This window comes from Podarcis tiliguerta (assembly GCF_965153285.1).
Source record: "Podarcis tiliguerta genome assembly, chromosome: 1".
NCBI classification, from domain to species: Eukaryota; Metazoa; Chordata; class Lepidosauria; order Squamata; family Lacertidae; genus Podarcis; species Podarcis tiliguerta.
The window spans coordinates 131,206,654-131,229,341 of NC_139534.1; the positions used below are offsets into that span (position 1 = coordinate 131,206,654).

The window sequence follows — 22,688 nt, forward strand, 5'->3', positions numbered from 1 at the left end:
GAGTTTGGATTTGATATCCCGCTTTATCACTCCCTTTAAGGAGTCTCAAAGCGGCTAACATTCTCCTTTCCCTTCCTCCCCCACAACAAACACTCTTTGAGGTGAGTGGGGCTGAGAGACATCAGAGAAGTGTGACTAGCCCAAGGTCACCCAGCAGTTGCATGTGGAAGAGCGGAGACGCGAACCCGGTTCCCCAGATTACGAGACTACCGCTCTTAACCACTACACCACACTGGCTCTCAGTGTCTTTGGTGAGGGACTTTTAATCAAAGCTTTCTGAAAGCCCTAAGTACACAATGTAAAGATGACCACCTCTGTCCATGTGCTTTTGGACACTCTCCCAAAGTCGCCTGAAATAGGCTTAGGTAACCTGCTTCATCCAAAAATACCTGGAGTTGAAATGCTACTGCATTCTCAATCAAAACAAAAACAAAACCTATCAACTACTGTGGCTTTGAGGAGACATTAAACAAACAATACAAGCAACACGCAGATCAGTATACTTGATAGCACTGTAATTTTTATTGCATAATATACATGAAAATATATAAACTTCACATATTACAATCCATATGCTGCAACTGTAGCATATGGATTGTAATGTGTGAATTTGTTTCATATTTGAATTCTTCTGTAGTTGTGCTGAAGAAGATTCCAGCAAAACAGTCAGATTATCCGGGGTCACTGTTCGTTGTTATTCACCTGCTCCTTCGGCACCACGAACGCCTAAAAAAAGTTTTACCGCTTAGCCCACAGGATACCATCTATTACTTTGTTTCAACCATAGACTTATTATACTTCTGCGGACTTTCACAGACTGACAGACGTGTGTTCAATTGATTTCAACTATATTAGAGAATTTACAAGTGCATACATTTTGTTTTTGTTACTAAATCATGTATATTATGCAATAAGAATTACAGTGCTATCTAGTATACTGGTCTGCGTGTTGCTTGTATTTTGTTGTGTTAAGTTTTGCAACACAGGGGTTTGTTCTATTTGAGGAGACATTGGCAGGTCTGGTTTGTGAGGGTTTTCTGGGGATGAAATACTGGTCTCTCTGTGTGTGCACGCAATATAGAAAACACATGCTGTAGCTGAGATTCCTGCATTGCAGGGGGTTGGACTAGATGACCCTTGGGTCCCTTCCAACTCTAAGATTCTATGTCAAAATTTATCGTATTCGGGGCTCCTTGGTCTCTCCTTTGATCAGAATTCTTTCTCTGCTAAGTGCAGTACAGCAAAGTAGCATTTGGCAATGTTTGCCAAAAAGACTCACAGCCTAATGATTAGGAAGTAAGATGACCTCAGGAACATGCACAATTAAAAACAGCACCCTTTGTGAAAAAGGGAAAACCACAACGCCCGCAAACCCAATGTTGTCCACTTTCAACAGAGTGAAACGAAACACTCACATGGCTGTGTTTTTAATAATCCTTCCTTGGTCCATTTTCTGACCAATGCCATGTACAACAAATACAATATGAGTTGTTGGTGATGGCTTGTCTTCTAACGTAGCCTCTTCAACATAACCTCTATGCAGCCTGGTCCCACTGCTTGAAGCTGCAAAAGAGCAAGTAGCAACATTTAATTCAGGATCATAAAGTTCCTTTCACCTGGTTGCCTGTGTCAAGTAAAAGTACTCTCCAAGTTATCAAGCAAAGACCTTGCATTAACTGGCGTTTTCTCTTCCCCGGCCCACTTACACACTGACACAAAGCAAATGACATTACACATGTAGGAAAACAGCCTGGTAAATTGTCCAGACTTATTTGCAATATGGGTCCTTTGCATGGACTTGAAAAACAGCTGTTTGTATATAGTGCAAGGCCAACGACCTCCTATTACTAGTGAGCCAACTCCTCTTCAGACTCATTTTCCAATTTTATCATCTGTCTGCAGCCAGCGAGTCTCAGCTGTAAATGGCAGTCATGCATCTTCTAGACAGTGGCTTCGTAAACTGCTTATTGGGAGTTCATGATGCACCTCAAAGTGAGTCAAGTGTGTGCTTTTTTAGCCACCCGCTGTTTAGAGCGCATTAATACAAATATAATTTAATTTCTGGGCCCAGTTCTCCAAGCTGTTAAGGTCATCTTGAATTCCGATTCTGTTTCCTGCAGCAGTAGCAACTTCTCCCACTTTAATGTCACCTGAAGATTTGAGGAGCATTCCGTCAATACCTTAATCCAGGGGTTGGCAAGGTTTATCTTGCCTGGGCCGGATCGGTCCCGCGGAGATTCCTCCGTGGGCTGGATTGCGCGTGTGCACCCAATTTCAGGAGCCGCAGAATCGAGTCCCCACGCTGAGCCGGTTTAGTGCAGTGCATGAGCAGACAGCTCAGTTTGGGGGCGGCTCGGGGGCCAGTCAAACGACCACCTCAGGCCGCTTCCAGCCCATGGGCCTTAGGTTGCTGACCCCTGCCTTAATCCATCTCATTTATAAAGATGTTGAACAACAGGTACAGGACAGAATCCTGTAGCACCCCACGTGTAACTTTTCCTCACAGGATGACGAGGAACCGTTAGTGAACACTCTTTGGATTATTTATTTAACAAGATTTATATACTGCTGAATAATTTTTAAATAAACAACAACCCTTTAAGTGGTTTTCATAAAATAATTACATGTCTCAATAGGCTTGCCCAAAGACAAAACTTCCCCCCATCTTTTCAGGGAACAGGGAAAATTCGGAACCAGCAGGACCAGACCTGCCTAAAGGAATGGAAGAAGTTTTTTGATATATTTGGAAAGCAATTGTAACCAATTGACATCACATGTAGGGTTAAAAGAAGTTTTGTAAGGAGTAATTTATAAATTATTGTGAAAAGAATTAAGAATAGATGAACTAGAAGTTTGAGTTTATAGAAATAATTATAGTAACAAAATGCATAATTAGAAAGACTTTAGAAAACCATCAGTCGAGGTTGAAGGAAGTCTTAGGCTGTGATAGCCAAATATTTCAAAATGATATTTAAAAGGATGTTATGCTGCTTCTGCCCTGAAAGAAAGGCACACACAACAAACACTGGGTGTTTCCCCCCTTTTATTCTGAAGCAACTTGCAAGTCACAACCACACACAGACACACACACACACACACAGAGAGAGAGAGAGAGAGAAGCAGGAAAGGAGAATCACCAGCAAGGAAGGAAGCAACTCAGAAGGGGAAGGGGAAGAGAAAGAGAGCGCGTGCAAGCGAAGCTGCGCAAGGCAGACTGAGCTGAAGAAACATGAGGCTAAAGAAGCCTCTCTTGCCATGATGCCATAACTCCAAATGAAGCATCAACTGGGCACACTAACAGAGGGAGGAGGGAGTCAGGGAGACACAATCACCTCCCCCAGCAGTATAGTTTTAACAAGGGGTCAGCTGCACTTACAGAAAACCAAGTGTGAAGTGTTGGCTGGGTTAATAAAAAAACCCCAATGCTTTTTGCCTGATAGCTGCTGCTTCACAAAAACAAATGCACCACACACCCCACCAACAGAAGGGGGGGGGGAGAGAGAGACACACACTCGCACACCCATAAGCAGTACACACACGGAGATGGAGGAGGGAATGACAGAAGAGGGCCAAATGGCAAAGGAAGGTGTCTGTTTTTTTATTAACCCCAGTTTATGTTTTTATGGGGGGAAGGGGATCCAGAAGTCTGAACCTGCAGGCTTTCCCCAAGCCAGCTACCAACCTGGTACCTTTAAGCAAGAGCCTTGAGGGAAGAAGTCCTTGCTTGCTGGCTAGATAGCCAGGGCGACGGAAAGCTAACAGTCTCAAAGCTCTGTTTGGCAGTATCAGCTGGGCAATACAGTGGTGCCCCGCAAGACGAATGCCTCGCAAGACGGAAAACCCGCTAGACGAAAGGGTTTTCCATTTTTCAATGCGCTTCGCAGGACGAATTTCTCTATGGGCTTGCTTCGCAAGACGAAAATGTCTTGCGATTTTTTTTCGCTCCCCACCCCCTTTTTCTAAGGCACTAAACTGCTAATAGCCTTTTAGCAGCTAATCCGCTAATCCCTTAAGCCTTTAATAGCTGCTAATAGCGCTAATAGGGTTGCTTCGCAAGAGGAAAAAACTGCTAGACGAAGAGACTCGCGGAACGGATTCTTTTCGTCTTGCGAGGCACCACTGTATTTGAGTCAGCCTACTGTACTAATTGGTAGCGATTTCTTTTTGCTGCAGGAGACAGGGAAGAACTGACTGAGGTGGAGTTAGAAAGGGCTGCACACACAGGAAGAATCATCGGCTTCCTGTTTTTCCAATATTGTGATTTTTTAATACCACACACGTGACACACAATAAACTGCAACATCATATTGTAAAAAACAGTTATCACGATTTGATCTAAAACCCAATATCAGACAATACATTGATTTATAGCACAGACCTACACAAGACTGAAGATTTCAGTCTTCAAAATCAGTACGAACTGAAGGTCTCTTCACAGAATATGAGGGGAAACAATTTATTCAGTCAGTCAGTGCATACTACAAACAAATAACCTTACCTTTGGAAAAACCCAGCTTCTGTGTGACAGTTCTTGCGATTTTTGACGTTGTTGCATCACTGTAAAGATACACTTCATCCACACTGTGCCAGTCCACATGGGTGCGACTAAGCTTCAAACTATGAACAGCTGGAGCAAAGAAAGAAGTGCCTTTAGCTCAAGTAAGGAGAGTCAGGACCTCTTGCAAAGCCAGGCAGAGCAAAAAGAAGGAAATGGACACACAAAAGCAAGCACAGGACTGTGTGTATTCCATGCATCTGTGTGCTGTCCCCAAGCACATCAATCTGGAATGCTGACAACATTTTAAACAAATTTAAGGATCCAGAATTGTAGTCAATGAAGTTCCAGCCACACACAAGTCTGATAATACTGATCTGTCTTTTTTAAGCATTCAGAAACCAGACTCGTGGGCAAAACATGCTGTGGTAATAGATCCCTAGTACGTTTACTTTTTGCTGGGTTGCCCAGGCTTCCTTCCACCATTCAGCACCACCATTAAGTATCGCACATTGAAATGTATACTCATTTTAATTTTCAGAATTTATTCTGAATCCACACTGCACATTTGCTTGCTGTACAATTTGTTCATAGCTGGGGGAATGGGGAGAGCTTGCAGAGAACACACAACCTGGGTGTAACTGAATACTAGCTTTATGCAGTTTACATGAGGCTACTTAACCCCTTCCATTGCACAGATTCACTAATTCAGAATAGGCAAGTGGATATTCAGATACTTGGAGAGTAGGGAAAGGAAAGGAAGCTAACTGTCTGGGGGCTCCTTTGTGCAGAATTGGAGAAATCGCAGAGAGGTGTCTGCATTTCTAAAAATCTGCTGGCATTACCTAGGAGTTTGAAATATTTATGCCTAGTGCATTTTCCCTTGGTGGAACAGAAAGAAACAGGATGACTCATATACACTGCAGATACAAAAGACTTACATGGAACCAAACTAAAGGAAAAGCAGAGTAAAAGGGTAAGCATGCCCTGGCAAGTCTTGGACATATGCTAGTAAATGTTAAACAACCAGATAATGCTCGATAAAAAGATGAACTACAATGATGAACTAGATATTATGCACAAATGTGTCTGACAACCTTAGATGACTTTTTTCTTCCGAACAACAACAAATATTTGGGAGGAGGCGACCTGAAATGGCAGGGTGTGCTTAACCTCCTCCCTACCCATTGCCTCTCCATTTCAAATCCCACCTGCCCCTAAGTTACTTGCCGTTTCCAAATGTTTATGTACCATAAGAAAGATTTGGCCTTTACTTGTCTGCTGCAATGCTGAGAACACTATGAAGACTTGTGATTGCACTGTGATCAGAAAAGCACAAAACTGTGTCTTTTCCTGAGGGCAAAAGAATTATAATGAGGGTCATTATGCTTCTGCATAATCCATCAGTGAGGCAGAAGAACCCTCTTAGAAAAGTGAACGTGCAAACAATTCTAGTCATGACTTTTTTTACGTGAAAATGTTCAAAGGATAAGATGCTGAGCAGTAGTTGCCAAATGCAAGATTGCACATTATTAAAACAAGTACAAGCAGTAATGATGATTCCCAAAAAGTTATTTTATTGGATCTGTCACGGGTACCAACAAGGCAGAAAAATACAGCTGCTGGGAGGCGTTTTCCCCCTTGGAGAATAAGCACTCTTGGCTATTCTATTCCTTCCATCAAGTTTCTATTGCAGGGAGAATGGGAGCATTGTTTTGACTCATGGCAATGTAGGCAAAAATGCAAGTGAGCAAAGAAGAACAATGAATTGACTTCTATAGCTTACTGTCAAAGCAAAATGCTCAAGCCAGCAATCAGTCCCCTCCCCCTAGAGCCCCTCTCAGTCACAACCACCTTTTGAAAAGAAAAGTCTTATGTTTAAAGTGCTTTCATTTTTTTTCTTGTTGCCAGCCATCTAGGAGGCACCTGCTATCAGGCAGCAAGGCAGGATGTAAACATATTAAATAAATTTCTCTAACACTGTGCATATAGATGAGCGCTTGAAATTAGGTTGAGACTCAGAGATTTGTCAAAGCCCACTCAATGAGCTTGAGGTGAACAGTGATTTGAAGTCAGGGCCGAAATCAATAGGTGGTCACACAACTGGACAGGATCTGTGGATAATTTAACAAGCTTCTGAAAGTTGAAATGCATGCTTTGGGGCAGGGATCCATTTTTTTTTTTGAAGCAAACAATGCTTTAAAAGTGATTTAAAATTCCTAATGAGTTGTTAGTACACATTGTTAGAGACAGCGTTGTCAGCCTCTAATTTTCTCTGTAACAAACAAAGCACTGATCCACTCCCTAAGATTTCTTCCTCCTTTTGGAAGAGGGTAGCAACATCATGCGGAGGGGGAAGCAAGTGGTTATCTAAAACACTACACTGAAAGACATGAACTACAACAGAAAGCTTCCTAGGCAAGGAGAGGACAAGAATACAAATCTGCAATTACTGTACCTTCAGACCACTTGCGTTTAAGCCCTGCAGCCTCTGTATTCTCCTTATATCCTCTCCATTTGAACAGAGAATGGAGGGAGAAGGGAGGGAGGTGGTAGAGAACTAAAAGCAAAAACACCGAAACACCGAGCTTCAAAGTGAAATTTTAAAAAGGGGCATCATTGGATTTTGCACATCACTAGCTAAATAAACGCAACAAACATAGACAGTATGTATAGGAAAAACACTGCAACAAATTTTTAGCAAAACGAAAGAATACTGCCTTTCTGGGGAATTTAGTTATTCATTGTTTCATCTTCTCAACTTTTTAATGAAATGCTTATTGGTGCAAATAAAACTCAATTCAAAGCATAGAAGAATGACAGGCATGCAACAGCAAGGTAGATAGACCCATCCAGCACCTTTTGAGTTCGCAGATACATGTGCACACAATATTTTGGGGGGACCGTAATACTGTACAACTCAAAAGAATGGACTCAAAATGTGAGCTAGCCTAAGAGTGATCACTCAGTGCCCCCTCTAGAACAGGAGGAAAGGCCACTGGTGGCTAGAGCAGCAGAAGCTGCCTACTGTTCAGACTTTACGAAAGAAAGAGAGATGCATCCCAGCATGCACTGTCTATAAACAAGCCTTCCATTCCTGAACAGCACTGGAGTTTCCTTGTGGGGGTAACTGCAAGTCCACTGTGATGTTTTCAATACTCATTTTATAGCTTCCGGGCTATTCAATGAGGATATTGAAAGAAGTGATACCCCTTGAAATTACTGTGCTGTGATTTGATGGACTTACCTTACCCTCACAGGTAGATGCCAGTGCTGTTCAGTGTGGGAAGGGACATCACAAGGTGAATGAATGCTGTGGTATCTCACAAGTGGGAAGTTAGGGATCAAGAGGAAGCTGTTGTGCCCCACCTAAGAAACAGGAGAACAATAAGCACCAGGAAGGTCAGTCGGGGTTCAAACAGGGAGTCAAACTGAACCAGAGTTGAAACACAGAACACCACCGTACATTTTTAAAATGAAGCCATTATTTGGGAGTCTCTGTTTAAACTTAACACAAGACCAGATTTTTAAGTCTTTCTATTTGGTGGGGAGAGACCAGACGTAGTGGTACTCAGAAGGACTTTGATACATTTTGTTCCCGTCTCTGCTTCTCGGTTCTGCTGCCTTTGAGGATGAGGACAAGTAAGGCAGATGCAGGCTGCAACTAACCGACAGAACCAGTCCAGCGAAGAAAGGCTCAAGAGGAAGGCACAGCTTCTTCTGTACACAGCAGGATGACCCCCTCGTGATATACTGTGACTCAATAGCTCCCTAGTGCCAAAATTGTGTGCCACAAGAATTGCCAGTGTGCTTGAAGCAATATACAGAAAGGCTGATGTGAAGCCAGCTGCCTTTTCTAACCACCTTTGTTGGGGGGTTGGGGAAGGAGAAGTTATTTCTGCAGAGATGTATCAGAATGCCTAAAGCTCAGAAAAGGCTATTCAATGAGTCTCTGCATGAATTTATGTTCTGGCTTTCTTTTCTTCCAACAAGGAGGCATGCCTAGATTAGCAACTGATGCAGTAAGACAGTACAGTGGTACCTCGGGTTAAGAACTTAATTCGTTCTGGAGGTCCGTTCTTAACCTGAAACTGTTCTTAACCTGAGGTACCACTTTAGCTAATGAGGCCTCCCGTTGCCGCCGTGCAATTTCTCTTCTCATCCTAAAGTAAAGTTCTTAACCCAAGGTACTATTTCTGTAACCTGCAGCATCTGTAACCTGAAGTGTCTGTAACCCGAGGTACCACTGTAGTGGGATCCTCGGGGGGGGGGGGGATAATTTTTCCTCCTACAAACTCTAAATCGTAAACTTTATCAGGCTTATGAGCAAAAGTGTCTTCAATGTTAACTCAGCAAAAGCCTGCACTTCAGTACCGAATGTGCATGATCCTCAAAATGCATTTAAGGAGTTAATAAGCACATGGGAGGAGGTTATGTTTAGTTGCAAAGAAAAATCAGCAGGAGAAAGTGAGGAATCCACTTCCTTGACCCTACCCCAAGAACAATCCCCGCCAGCCAAACTCGATTCTGATTCATAGAGCATTTCTGGGGCTACAGAAGAGTTTCCCTCATATCAATTTGGTCCTAGACTACCAGAACTTTAGGAAGCCTTTACGAACTTTAGGAAGCAGTTATAACTTGCCAGCTCAAGGTATGTGTTCTGCTGAACCCGAGCATGTTGCCCAAACCTGTACAGTGGTACCTCGGGTTAAGTATTTAATTCGTTCCGGAGGTCCGTTCTTAAGCTGGAACTGTTCTTAACCTGAAGCACCACTTTAGCTAATGGGGCCTCCTGCTGCTGCCGCGCCGCCGGAGCACGATTTCTGTTCTCAACCTGAAGCAAAGTTCTTAACCCGAGGTAATATTTCTGGCTTAGCGGAGTCTGTAACCTGAAGCGTATGTAACCCGAGGTACCACTGTACTATTATTAGGTTACTCCCAATGGAACCCCTGAAGGCCATTAAGCCCTGCTGCAAATACAATGAAGTAATTTTTACTACAAACCACACAACAGGTAAGCTGCTGCTCCCCAATCTCTTTCTTGGGGATGATTATGCTGCTCAGGAATGCAGGCATCTCTGGATTATTGTGATGGGGGGGCCCACTCCTAAAGTAGGGTTGCCATATTCCGAAGACCAAAAACCCGGAAACCCCCCATATTTGGGGCATCCCTCACCATCCCGCATCTCTGTCACTCACCCCTGCCTGCCGCTGACCCCTTCCTCACCCCCTCCTTCCAATCCCTCTCTTACCTTTGCTGTCTTCAGCCTCTTGCTCTCTTTTCATGGCACAGGCCAGGCGCTCCTCTTGGAAGGCCAGGCTGGCCTGCCCCAGGCCACGGCCAGCCTCCGGAGAAGCGGCACAGGCCAGGCGCATTGGTGGCTCTGTGGCTCCAAGGTCTGCAGGGGCTCTGGCCCGGGCTTGGAGGCCACTGAGAGGAGGAGGAGGAGGACAGACATTCACACGGCACCAGAGGTAACAACGCCGTGGCTGCCCCTTCCTTCTCTGACAGCACTGCTGCTCGGCCAGTAACCTCAACTCGCCAAAAACAAAACCCTGGACATTTTCTTTTTTTTTTTTAATTAAAAAATCCACCCAGGAAGTGATCTTACCCTTGAAATCCCAGATGGGTGTGGGAAATTCCAGATGTATGGCAACCCTACCTAAAGGAGACTAGGTTCATGGGAACACATTCCATCAGAACTCAAGGTTTCTTCACCGGCTTTCTAGGCATAATTCAAAGATTTGAGGCTCAACAACTTGGACTGTAGACACAATATAGACCACCTACTTTCCTGACCTGCCCCAAGATCTATTGAGAGGGCTTTTCTGTTAACAATGCTGCCCATATAACAGGCTTTGAGCTGGATGGGGAATCAATGCCTTTTCATGACACAGTCGTAAAACCATTGCACAGCGGACAGAGCTGTATTACAAATGCCACTACAAATAGTTAGGCAAGAAGACCAGTGCCTTCTGATATTGCCATTTCAAAACAATCTGTTTTGATAAATACATTAATGTATTTATCTGCCTTTATTCACAATTTTAAAATAGAGGCAGCCACCCAGTTTGTTCTTAATTACTCTTAAACTCTGTTCTACAGCATGAGACAGTCCCCAGCCTGGGGAGGAAATCAGAAAGAGATGTTTATTTCATAACTGTTTATTTACCTATGATAAAAAATTGCACATAGACAACTTGCACATGAGGAATGCTGATTTTGTGTGCTTAATAATTTATTGTTAATGTGCTTAATGTGCAAATTATTTCAAGGCATGTTGGGCTGCTCCTGGTCACAGCAGAGTCGAGAAATGGAAGCTCATGAATGAAAAGTCATTCCACGCTTCCCCTGCTGCAAACACTGACGTAAACAGAGCTGGTTTCTGCTCTGAGGCCAAGTCTGAGGACTTAGCTATCACGTTTCCCACTAGGCATCTGCGCTCCAATCACAATTCACCTGCCCGTGAGCATCTAGGAGGAACAAAGCGCAATTCCTGTAATATCTACCACAGAAGTGAGCCGACCACATTAACGAAGCAATATCCTCTTTGATTTACAAAAGAATTCTATCTAAGCATCCTTTAGATCAGGGGTTCCCAAACCGTGGTCTGCAAACCACTAGTGGTCTGCAAGCTTCATTCAGGCGGTCCAGTTTCTGTAAAAAATACAATTAAAAATCCTGCAGCAGTTTTCAAGTGGTCCATTGGGGGAAAAAATCACTTAGGAACCACTGCTTTAGACCCAAAGACCATTATACTAGTTGCCAGAGACATAAAAGCCACTTGTGTACACAGGTAACAGCACTTAGCCAGAGACACCATCTCCCCTATTTACATATAGAAAAGCTACTTAAGGCTGCGGGGGTCCTTCAAACGCTTCAGCAAAAGCAGAGTATCATGTGTGTCCCTGTGTCTTTGTAATGAACAAAATAACTCCAGAAATAGCTGAAAGTGCGTAACACTTAAGGTTAGGACAGCAGTCAACTGACCTTGGACAAATATTGCAAAATGTTCCACGGAACTATGAATGACCTTCTCCCAGTGATGGGTTTCCTTGAACTGTAGAACAGGATCATCTGACAGGAAAGGCACGAGTGCTATCTCCTTATTTTAGTTTCTGTTTATCTAGTTCGTACATTTTCATCCGACTCTAATCAAGGAGTGCAGGGCTGCATTCACAGCCCAGCCCCACAAGCAGCTATGAAGTAGGCTAGGCTGAGAGACTGTCACGGGTGCAGGGCCAGCCAGTACGCTTTATGGTGAGGAGGGACTATGAACCCGGGTCTCTCCTGCCTTAGTCCAACTGCAACACCACGCGGACTCCTTACTTCACAACCCAGCTTCACACACTTCATTTAGTGCCCTTTATTTAACAACCAGCTTTTGCGATTTAGAATTACTGTTTGTGGTTTATTTAAATCAATGTCAAACAAGATTTGCAATTGTCTATGGCCTATCCTTAAGACGTTTGTGATAAATGGCAAGGCAATTTGGTCAGCCTCTTGACTATCATTTAATATGTTCAGATAACAATATAAACTATAAATGATTCCTATATAGACAACTTTAACAAAATAATGGAATTTTCCTGGGTTTTGGGTAATAAGTGCAAGTCTCTACATTCAATATTTGCATGGGGCACTGGTTGAGAGGAAGCGTACAGTGGTGCCTCGCAAGACGAAAAGAATCCGTTCCGCGAGTCTCTTCGTCTAGCTTTTTTTTGTCTTGCGAAGCAACCCTATTAGCGGATTAGCGCTATTAGCGGTTTAGCGGCTATTAGCAGCTATTAAAGGCTTATGGGATTAGCTGCTAAAAGGCTATTAGCAGCTTAGTGCCTTAGAAAAAGGGGGTGGGGAGCGAAAAAAAATTGCAGGAACTCGCAAGACATTTTCCTCTTGCGAAGCAAGCCCATAGGAAATTCATTTTGCGAAGCACCTCCAAAACGGAAAACCCTTTCGTCTTGCGGGTTTTCTGTCTTGCGAGGCATTCGTCTTGCGGGGCACCACTGTATTTCATGTGTGGACTCAGCAGGGTGGGAAATGGGCATGCTAACAGGTCTTCCATTAGCAGTCCTTCTCTCCAATCCAACAAGTACGCTCTATTTCTCCTTGACATCTGCAGGTGAGGAAATGGAAGTGCTGGACCAGTGTCTTGCCTTGGTAATGGACCGGATGAGAGCCAACAAACTGAAACTCAATCCAGATAAGACTGAGGCACCAGATGGGTGGGCCGGCTCTTGATGGTGTTACCCTTCCTCTGAAGGAGCAGGTTTGCAACTTGGGGGTACTCCTGGATCCTTCCCTGTTGCTTGAGGCTCAGGTGGCTTCAGTGGCCCGGAGCACCTTCCATCAGCTTTGGCTGGTGGCCCAGCTACGCCCCTATCTGTATAGGGATAGACTAACTACTGTTGTCTATGCTCTGGTAACCTCAAAGTTAGATTGCTGCAATGCGTTCCATGTAGGGCTGCCTCTGAAGTCAGTTTGGAAACTTCAGCTGCAGAATTCAGAGGCCAGGTTGCTCACCGGAGCAAGACGGTTTGAGCATATTACACTGATCCTGGTCCGACTCCACTGGCTACCAATTAGTTTCCAGGTCCAATTCAAAGTGCTGGTTTTGACCTATAGGACCCCAATACCTCAAGGACCGCCTTTTTCCATTTGAACCTACCCAGACCCTAAGATCATCTTCCCAGGCCTTTGTTTGTGTGCCTCCTCCTCTAGAGGCCCAGAGGGTGGCAACACGAGAACAGGCCTTCTCTGCAGTGGCTCCCCGTCTGTGGAATGCTCTCCCCAGGAAAGTTCGCCTGGCACCTTCATTATGCACCTTTAGGTGCCAGGCAAAAACGTTCCTTTTTAAACAGGCCTTTGGTTGATTTGACTGACATCCTATACCCTTTTAAAATGTGGGGGTTTTTTTGGGGGGGGGGTACTGGGTTGTTGTTTTTATTTTGATTATGTATTTTGTAGTTTTATATTTTGATTTTATTCTGTGAACCACCCCGAGACCTCCAGGTATATAGCGGTATATAAATTCAACAAACAACAACAAAAGGACTGACCTGCTGGGAGCCTGAAGGGCCCTGCTCTGCTTCTCTCTACCTGGCTTGGGATGAGGCCTGACAGGCTCCATAAAGGAGTGCTGCTGCTGCTGCTGCTGGGCAGAGACGGCTCGGGTTTTGTTTTCAAATTGCTTTTATTTTTTATCCATGTCATTTTAAATTGTGATTGATATTAATGCTGTATTCTTAGTTTTAGATTTTATGATTTATGTGGAAATTGTTTTCCATTTGGCTGTGTACTTTTTGATGTGTTTTATTTATTGTTTATAACTTCTGTTATGTTGGTAATTATGTAATCCTTGTCATGTTGTAAGCCGCCTTGAGCATCGTTTTAACTATGGAAAGGCGGCATACAATAAAATGATGAATGAAGAATAACAACAACAACAAGAAGTGGTGCTATGCAGAGGGATCATTTCCAAAACTGCATAAATTACCTTTTTGGGAATTGAAGTTAGATCCTCCCTGCTTCCATTTCCTCAGCAAACTACTGATTGGAAGGATTGTATCTATTTTAAAAGGGCTCCATTTGGCACAACCCAGCTGCTCTGCGCACAGCCCCATAGAGTGTCAGTCCCAATTTGTTGCAACTATCAGATTTCTAATGGGAAGACTGAATTCTTGGAAAAGTGTTAGAATTTTGCAACTTCCAAGAAGGCCAAGAGACAAGAGTACCTTGGAATGTGGAACACTGTGACACTACAAAACTAATATTCTTCTTGGCTCTCATATTCTTCTTCTGTTGCTAAAATCTCTGCCTTAAGTTCACTTTTAAGAGTGCAATCGTAAGAATACTTATTTCTCAAAAAGTTTATTATAACCTATATACTCCAGAAGAACGTAAGCCAAACAAATTATTTATTTAAAAATCAAACACAACAGAATTGAAGAAAAATATTTAAAACTTTCATTCCTCCTCGTCTCACAAATTATTATTAGAATGTATAAATTTCCTTTCATCTCATTTATGGCTGAGCTGCCAGTATAATCTACCAGTAAATGCTTAATGAGACTTTCTTCCAACTATTAAAGAGTTATGGAGGGCACAAACGTTGGCTTCTAGTAGCATTCAGAAGAAAAAGGAACTGGGAGATTGTGCAAGCACAGTGCAGACTCAACAGTCGGAACATTGGACTGGCTTCTGCCATGGCATCCACACTGAGCTCCCACTATCAGTAAGTGGCAGCAACACATGTGCTCAGAAGTCTGGGGAGCAATGTGGCTCCACCCATGTAGTCCTGACAGCCACTACTGTTGCTTCAGATATAGCCACGTAACAATAGTCTAACTCAGTTCTAACTGTAGAGGTGGGAGTAAATCATCCCCAGCCACCAGACATAACTGACATCCATATACTGAATATAATCTTGCACATAGGCCCCAAGTAAACATTACACCCAATGCAGAGAAATTAGCTTGGAGGCAGGGCAGTCAAGATCCTTTTCAGAGAGGTGTCTAGCACCATCACTGTGGAGCTTCCGCAGCACTCTGAAGATGTACCTCTGAGATGCGTTTTTTAGGACCCACCCTATTCTTCTACTGAAAATGGGTTTAACTGATCTCAATATTGCATTTTTATATTGTTGTAACTTTCTGTCATTATACCACCCCACTCTAGATGTATCAGAATTAATGCTCATCCAGCCTCAGTCTTAACAGCGAGGCATGTTCAACTTTTCTATCTGGAAGACATATCAGTATAAACCCACTACCCAAAACAGAGTTCAATGAAGCTGGGCTCAAGCTGCAACCCAAAAAACGAAATTACTTAACAGATGGAGAAAAAAGCACATAAAAACTATAAAAATAATATTTTATTCTGTACTATCTGCCCAAACTCCCACTTTTAACTCTTTGTTTTCTAGTGTAAATCTTGAAAAGTCAGGGTCAAACTATTTTACCAAGACTTAAATCTGGAAATTAAATGGCAAGTACAAACAAACCATTTACTTTGCTGTTGGGCATCAGCCCTAGAGGAGGAACCAAATAGTCAGCACCCGCTTTTCTTCTAGCAGCAGCCCATCACTAAGGCCACAACTTGGCAAAGCAACAGACTTAAGAGCTTATGATAATGATAAATAGTTGTGCTGATAATTTGAAAGGCTTTTAAAATAAGCAGGGTGATGCAATGCATACAGCCAAACCTGTACTACTGTCCAGGGCACTCAAACTCGGGGAGAGCTCTGCTGTTTGTCTTGCCCAAAGCAACTGGGTCTTATTGCACAAGATAAACAACTCAATTGCAGCAATGTCAAGCTGACCAGTCAAATATTATCAAAAAAGTCAAGTATTTTTTAAAACAATGACTTTATGAGAACAAAAAGGAAACATTAACCACCAACAAGTTTGATACTCAGTGCTTTTTCCCCAAGGGTATGCGGTACTTGCACCTTTTTGTTGTTAAAAAGTGTGGCACTTACAACTTCGTGGTGAGTACACTAGTACCTCTAGTTACGAACTTAATTCGTTCCGGAGGTCCGTTCTTAACCTGAAACTGTTCTTAACTAGAGCAGTTAGCTTTCGCTAATGGGGCCTCTTGCTGCCACTGCGCTGCAGGCACACAATTTCCGTTCTCATCCTGGGGCAAAGTTCTCAACTCGAGGTAACTCTTCCAGGTTAGCGGAGTTTGTGACCTGAAGTGTTTGTAACTCAAGGTACCACTGTACAGCGGTGCACCTATTTTTCTAGAAAAATGCATTGCTGATACTTATACCAATTTGAAAAACAAATTAGTGAACTGTTTTGTGAAACAATGATACTAACTCTAAAGAAAGTTATAGCAAATTATCCACAAAAAGAATTGTTTGGCGATACCTGCTGTTACAGCAGGTGGTCATTAAAAGCAGTTTTGCTGTGTTACTTGATTTGGCCCTGGGCTGCAATGGGGCTAGAGGTAAGGGGCTCTCACACCCGTCCTTGCTAACCAATAGAAAGTAAGCTGTCACCTGGACAGTAGCATTCTTGGCTTCATGGAATACTTGTGGTCAAACTGATTTTTGACCAGTAAACTGACTGGTATGGCCTTCTGATTCTACTAATCACTCTACTCCTGTGAAGTGATTATTCTGAACCTAATGGAGGGGATGTCAAGACTTATCAGTCTGGCCATTTTAAACAGTATTTTGTTTGACCACAAAACAACTGAAAGAATACAAGTGGAAATGATTCTATCAACCCTGGACTGACCCAAAATTAAGAAATATGTATCTTTTGGTCTCTCCTGGTTGATAGGCTGGGTTCAAAAATAGTAATATTCAAATGGTTTAAAAGTTTCCAGGGGCAAAAAAACCCAAGTGTCTGGGAGGACTTCAACTTGAAGCAAGAAAATGGTTTGAAAAACGAGGAAGTTCTCTATTGGTGGGTGGGTGTATTTATGGTAACACAAAATAATGCATAATAAAACATGCTGTTTTTGAGAAGTGCTTTGGGGAAGAAACATCACTCAGGTGCAATCCCAGACTTTGTCAGGTAGGGCAGGAAAATCTGAAATTCAGGACAGCTGCTGCTGGTCAGTGTAACTAGCTGGATCAATTGTACAACTTGGAGTAAGGCAGTTTCCTATGCTCCTAACAATAATAAGAGACTGAAGCAAGTAATGGCTAATCATGCAAAACGCACCATCAAACATGTACACAAAAGGTTATGACTATCCTAGAAAGAAACATGAGGCAGGACCATTGATCCAGCCATCCCTTACCCTCTTTTCCATCCAAAGGTTTTGATACTTCCATGTCAAAGTTTTCTTGCAACTGCTGCCCCTTGAAACAGCTGAGATGTTCCTGTTCTATCAAATTGCTTTCCTCTTCTTCTAGTGGCTGCCATGTGCCATCAACAAACCACTGCCCACGCATCACAGGGATCTTCTCAGATTCTGTAAAGGTGACAAACACAGGATATTTTAAGATATAGCAGAGCAGTTAATGCAAGAGAAAAAGATGTTTGGGCAAAATCTATCACATCTGTCAGAATGTCTCTGCAGTTGCCTTGCCGGGGGCTAACTGATCCCATTCTTACAGGGACTGGCAGCCCTGCAGTTCCAAGGTATTTGCTCCACTTGAATCGATAACATTATGGGCCCTGTTGCCTTGAGAAGGTCAATACACAGCTAAGTGGCAAAGTAGGTTTCAAATAGTCTAGGCTTCAGTATTTTAAAGTACTTTAAAGTGTCAACTACACTTTCCGAATGTCTTTGAAAACCCTAAGTCAACCTTCTTCAACCATTCTGTGTTATACACAAACATATCTCACACATGTGTCTTCTGTGTACAAATCTGTTAAAGACAACAGGCACAGCAGCTTTACCCACCCACAAAAAGGATGTAAAAGGAAGTGTCTGTCTTTAAAAATTGCAACTTTACATTAGCTTTACAACAGAAAAGTAACTTTTGGCAACTTGCTATTATGATGAAGCCCACGTTCCCTTTCTGCCATTGCTACAATCTGTATAGTTCACTATTTTAAAAAATTAGCACTGAATTTTTCAGTATTTTGTGTTTCAGTTTTATATTGGACGTTGCTTAAAGCAGACATAGGCAAACTCCGTCCCTCCAGATGTTTGGGACAACCATCATCCCAGACCACTGGTCCTGTTAGCTAGGGATGATGGGAATTATAGTCCCATACATCTGGAGGGCCGGAGTTTACCTATATCTGGCTTAAAGACTTGGGATGGAATCCACCCCCCTCCTTTTGCATTTTGCTAGGGGTTTGATCAGGTGGAGCTGTACCTTTGCCATCCTGGCCTCTGTCCATGGACCAATATCAGTGTTGCTCTGCCAGTGCAGAACTCCTTGTTCTGCCCCCGAGCCAGGTGCAAGTAGTACTGCTGGGATTTACACCAGTAGTAGCCAACAGAATGCTCCAAACCAGGACATTAGGGGGGCAGGGAGGGGCCCAACTTGCCTGGGATCAACTTGATCCTGAGCTGGCCCCACTGCTATCACTTGGTAGCACTGGGTCATAGCTGGGCCTAATCACAGCAGACAGTATGTCCTCTTGTCACAAAATGCCACTGTAGCGCATCGTCCTTTCATTTCAATGGAGCTTGCATGGGGGATTTTCTTAATGCTAATCCTCAGACTCACACTCTGTAAAGACCAGCTCTTGGAGCTTTGTTGAAGCTGTGCAGCAATGGTGGAAGGCACCCTAAGGTAGAGTCATTGGGAAGCAGAACAGGTAAGACAAGCGGCAGATGAGTAACACTGAGCAGTCACCTGATAAAAGCAGCCTCAAGTTGCTTATCTGAGAGGAAAGACCCATGAAGGAAGGAAGATTCCGCAACAGGGCAGGTCAGGGCAGGGTTTACCGAAGCACAATTATGATGTGATACTGGGGACTAACTATAGAGACTCCTACGGAGGAAAAAGACCTTACTTATTACTACACCAGCTGTCATTTTAGTTCAGTAAACACAAAGAGCTACCCAAGGTAAGGAGGTCACTACTACTTTAAATTACTGGGATGCTTTCTGTCAACACCCTTAATCTTCTCAAGATCAAATGCTTACTTCCGCTCTGAGCACAATGCTGCTTTTGATGCCGGCACCCAGGAACCTCTCTCCCCAAAGCTTGGAAATCCCTCTGTGAACAGCATATGCTACTTTTTTAAACATCTGCCACCCAGATTTAATGAGAAGGAGAAATTACTTCCAAAATGAAAAGCAACACAGCAGGCCACCATTTTCACTCTCTACTTTGTTTATGTTTACTGTTTCTCCCCTCTGCCTTTCCCAAGCTTTTGTTTTCTTGCTGTTCCTACACTTTACAGCAGGAAAAATTAAAGCAATTGATCTTCCTGTCTCCATGCCAAGAAAGTCAACTACCCACTGGCAAATTACTCAATAAGGTCCATTTTCTCCACTCTCATTCCAGCAGATAAATGGCTGCAAAAGCAAGAGCACTGTCAGGGCTGAATGTGCTCTGCCTCAAACACTCAGCACCAGGGAAACCACATTCTGCATCCAGAATCTGTGCAAAGGTTCATACAACTGCTCATTTATTTCCTCATTTATTCTGTTTATGAAAGGGGATTTTAAACAAGGACAGTGGAGCATAAGGGCCCTTTCTCCATATGTGACATTAACAACAAGGATGCAAATACAGAGTTGAGTAGTAAATAAAATCCCAGTCTTTGACCAGTGGAAGCTCAGAGGGACCCTTATCTGGCTTCTGAGATGTGGGCGGTCTCTGATGACAGGTTCAAACTTTTCTCTGCTGAAATCAGGGTTAGAAATCATCTGACCCCAGTGCAAAATTATGCACCATATATATATTTCTTATGTACTCTTGCTGACCACAAAGAAGGAAGACATCCAAAAAACCTGTCAAGTAAGGAAGACCAATCTACAGTGTAACCAAGCTGGTGGTGGAACTATATGGTGACCACAGTTGCACACAATGGTTCTGGTCTTCTACCGGAAGGCAATTTAGGATAAAGACAGTAGATGAAGATATAGATAATTGTTTGTGAATAAACGGTTCAATCCAACAAGATGTACAAACTAGTGTTATAAACCACCAAGCTCTGGTTTTCAGTGGAAGAATCCAAGAGGCAGCTGGAAATCATGGAGTTACTTTCAGTTAAGGTGTCTGGGTCTCTTTTTGTCCCTTGGATGCAGAGACCAAGCTTTTAAAATGATCAGTTAAATTCTATAGACACTTAGCAGTGCAAGACTAGCAAGGTTTAGGCCAAGAAACAAAGGGTGTATTTAGCACTCACAAGCAAAACTTAAGAACCCTAAAACAACTGTTTTTTTAACCCATAATCAAAGAATTAAATTATTAAAAATGAGAATGAAAACACATGCTAGCCTAGTTTAATAAGGCCTGAGCTAGCAAAGACACAACTTGTGTGATCTTTGTGGTAGCATTACCGTTGCAAACAGAAATCTCAGCAGCAAACTAAGTGTGTCACATCTACCCCATTCTCAAAGTGGGACAGAGGCTTGATTTTTATTTCAAAAGATGTGTGTGGGCGAGAACACCTAAATCCTCCCATTGCCTGACCACCTTACAGCATTTAACTCAAGACACTTTTCTCTCAGCAAAGTCATAGTGGGTTGGGAGAGGCTAACTCAATGCACTGTGGGAAGCTAAGACAGAAGAGAATTCAGCTGCCCTCACCGACATATCCATAATGATGTAAACATCAAACACCCCCCCCCTTTATACACAAATGGGGCAGATACATGAACAAACAAACATGGCTGCCTATGGATAATTTCAGGCAAAACAAAGCATTTGCCTAAGGAGAAAATCCAGTATAGATGACTTTGGTAAGAACACAAGAATATATTCAGTCTGCAAAGTGAGGAAAATAAAGAGATCCCTCTTCACTCTGCCTGGATTGTGCAAAGACAAGCAAAGAAAGGTGCTGTCTCATTCATTCCCTGCCCAGTGAAGTCTGCATGAGCCATCATCCACCTCTCCTCTTGACATAATGATTGATGGTACTGACATTCATAGACCTTAAGGATACCGCAGGCTAACAGGGTTGTGCATGCCTGCTCCACCATCAGGCAGAGACAAAACTAAGTGATTCAGTCTCAGCTGCCTTTAACCCTAACTCAAGAGTGTGCATTCATGTCCGCAGGATAAAGCAAATTTCTTAATTAATTCCTACTAAAGATGTGCAAGGGCCTATATTACTGGGTTTGGCTCACAAAGCACTAGCAGCTTAATGAAGGGCAAGAGACATGCAAACTCACAATTAACCTTTCAACATAAACAAGAAGTTCTGGTAACTCCTGGTCCATAAAGTGGTAAGAAAACTGATGCTGCCCTGCAGGAGGTTCTGGACAGCAAGATGGTGCTAGACTAGGGTGTGATATAGACGTTCCTTTCCCTTCCCTTCCCTTTTCCCTATTGATATTTAGCAATGATGTAATGCTTCATTTTCAATATATTGTTTCTTAAGGACTTGTAATTTTCATTTGTTTGTTGTTCTGAAAACCACATTATTAATTAAATCTGCCTAAAATAATACATACTTCCAGAGAAAGGAGAGAAAGAAAAGAAGCTGCAGTTGAAAGTAGAGCAGAACAGACAAAGGCAGAGGGCCTTCTCGGTGGTGGCGCCTGCCCTGTGGAACCCCCTCCCACCAGATGTCAAAGAGAACAACAACTACCAGACTTTTAGAAGACATCTGAAGGCAGCCCTGTTTAGGGAAGCTTTTAATGTTTGATGTATCACAGTATTTTAATATTCTTTTGGAAGCCGCCCAGAGTGGCTGGGGAAACCCAGCCAGATGGGCGGGGTATAAATAATAAATTATTATTATTATTATTATTATTATTATCCAGACTGTGTTTCCACAGAAGTCTCAGAATGCAATACAGATCATACATGTTTTCCCAGAAAAGCAAAGGGCAACCCTTTGTCCTTATAGCTGCAAAGTGTATGGGCAATGCCTCCCCAGTGTAATCTCGCAAGTCAAGAGAGACTTTCTCTAAAACTTCATGCCACTACTTGTGGCACCAGGAAGAGAGACAATTATGCAAAAGAATACACATTGCAAACAAGACTATGCATAGTAAAAAGAATGCAAATACAAATCAGTTTCTTACTGAAGAGTTTATCTTACACTGACACAGCATTCTAACAACATTTTTAGGGACAGAGTACATGCAGGCTTTGGGATCAGTGAATGGCAGCCAGTCAAACTGCCATACCTGTCTTTTGTTCACACCAGGCAGCCTTTCTCAACCTGCGGTTCCCCAGATGTTGTTGAATTACAACTCCCATCAACCCTAGCTAGCAAGGCCAGAGCTCAGGGATGATGGGAGTTGTAGTCCAACAACATCTGGGGACCCACAGGTTGAGAACCGCTGGTTCACAGGAAGGAGTGCAAAAGGGCTGGAGCTTGAAGGAAATGCAAGCCATCTCTTTAGGATTGAAATGGGCAGAGATGAGGAGGTGCCACGATACTGGAAATTTGTGTACTGGAATAGAAATCATAGTTCCTCAGAGCAGCAGGAGTGTAGTTTGGAAAAGGGAGTAAGAGATTAAATACAGATGTTATGATTTAGCTTCCTGCCTAGATAAGTGATCTGGGCACAGGAGAACAGGTACAAACTGAGTAAGAAGGAAGTAGCTGACTTGAAAAAGAACAGGCACAGGACCTCCCTGCGACATGT

The 22,688-nt window shown here is 43.0% G+C and overlaps 1 protein-coding gene and 1 long non-coding RNA gene across 5 annotated transcripts in view; both read right to left on the reverse strand.

Moving 5' to 3' along the window:
• The window catches only part of DDHD1 (DDHD domain containing 1), a 41,429-nt gene that overhangs the window by 16,813 nt on the left and 1,928 nt on the right, over positions 1-22,688 (reverse strand). For 3 of the 4 annotated variants that reach the window (XM_083434915.1, XM_083434913.1, XM_083434916.1), the window contains exons 2-5: positions 17,253-17,426; positions 6,954-7,055; positions 4,499-4,627; positions 1,416-1,563 (exon numbers count right to left, since the gene is read on the reverse strand). In XM_083434915.1, coding sequence (XP_083291041.1) covers positions 1,416-1,563; positions 4,499-4,627; positions 6,954-7,055; positions 17,253-17,426 — 553 coding nt within the window. The remainder of the gene's footprint in view (positions 1-1,415; positions 1,564-4,498; positions 4,628-6,953; positions 7,056-17,252; positions 17,427-22,688) is intronic. The other variant, XM_083434914.1, reaches the window with a different exon arrangement.
• Positions 8,036-9,738, reverse strand: LOC310678079. Its single transcript, XR_014511601.1, has 2 exons — positions 9,115-9,738; positions 8,036-9,062 (listed from the first exon to the last, which is right to left on the reverse strand). It is a non-coding gene; the product is annotated as an uncharacterized lncRNA (long non-coding RNA).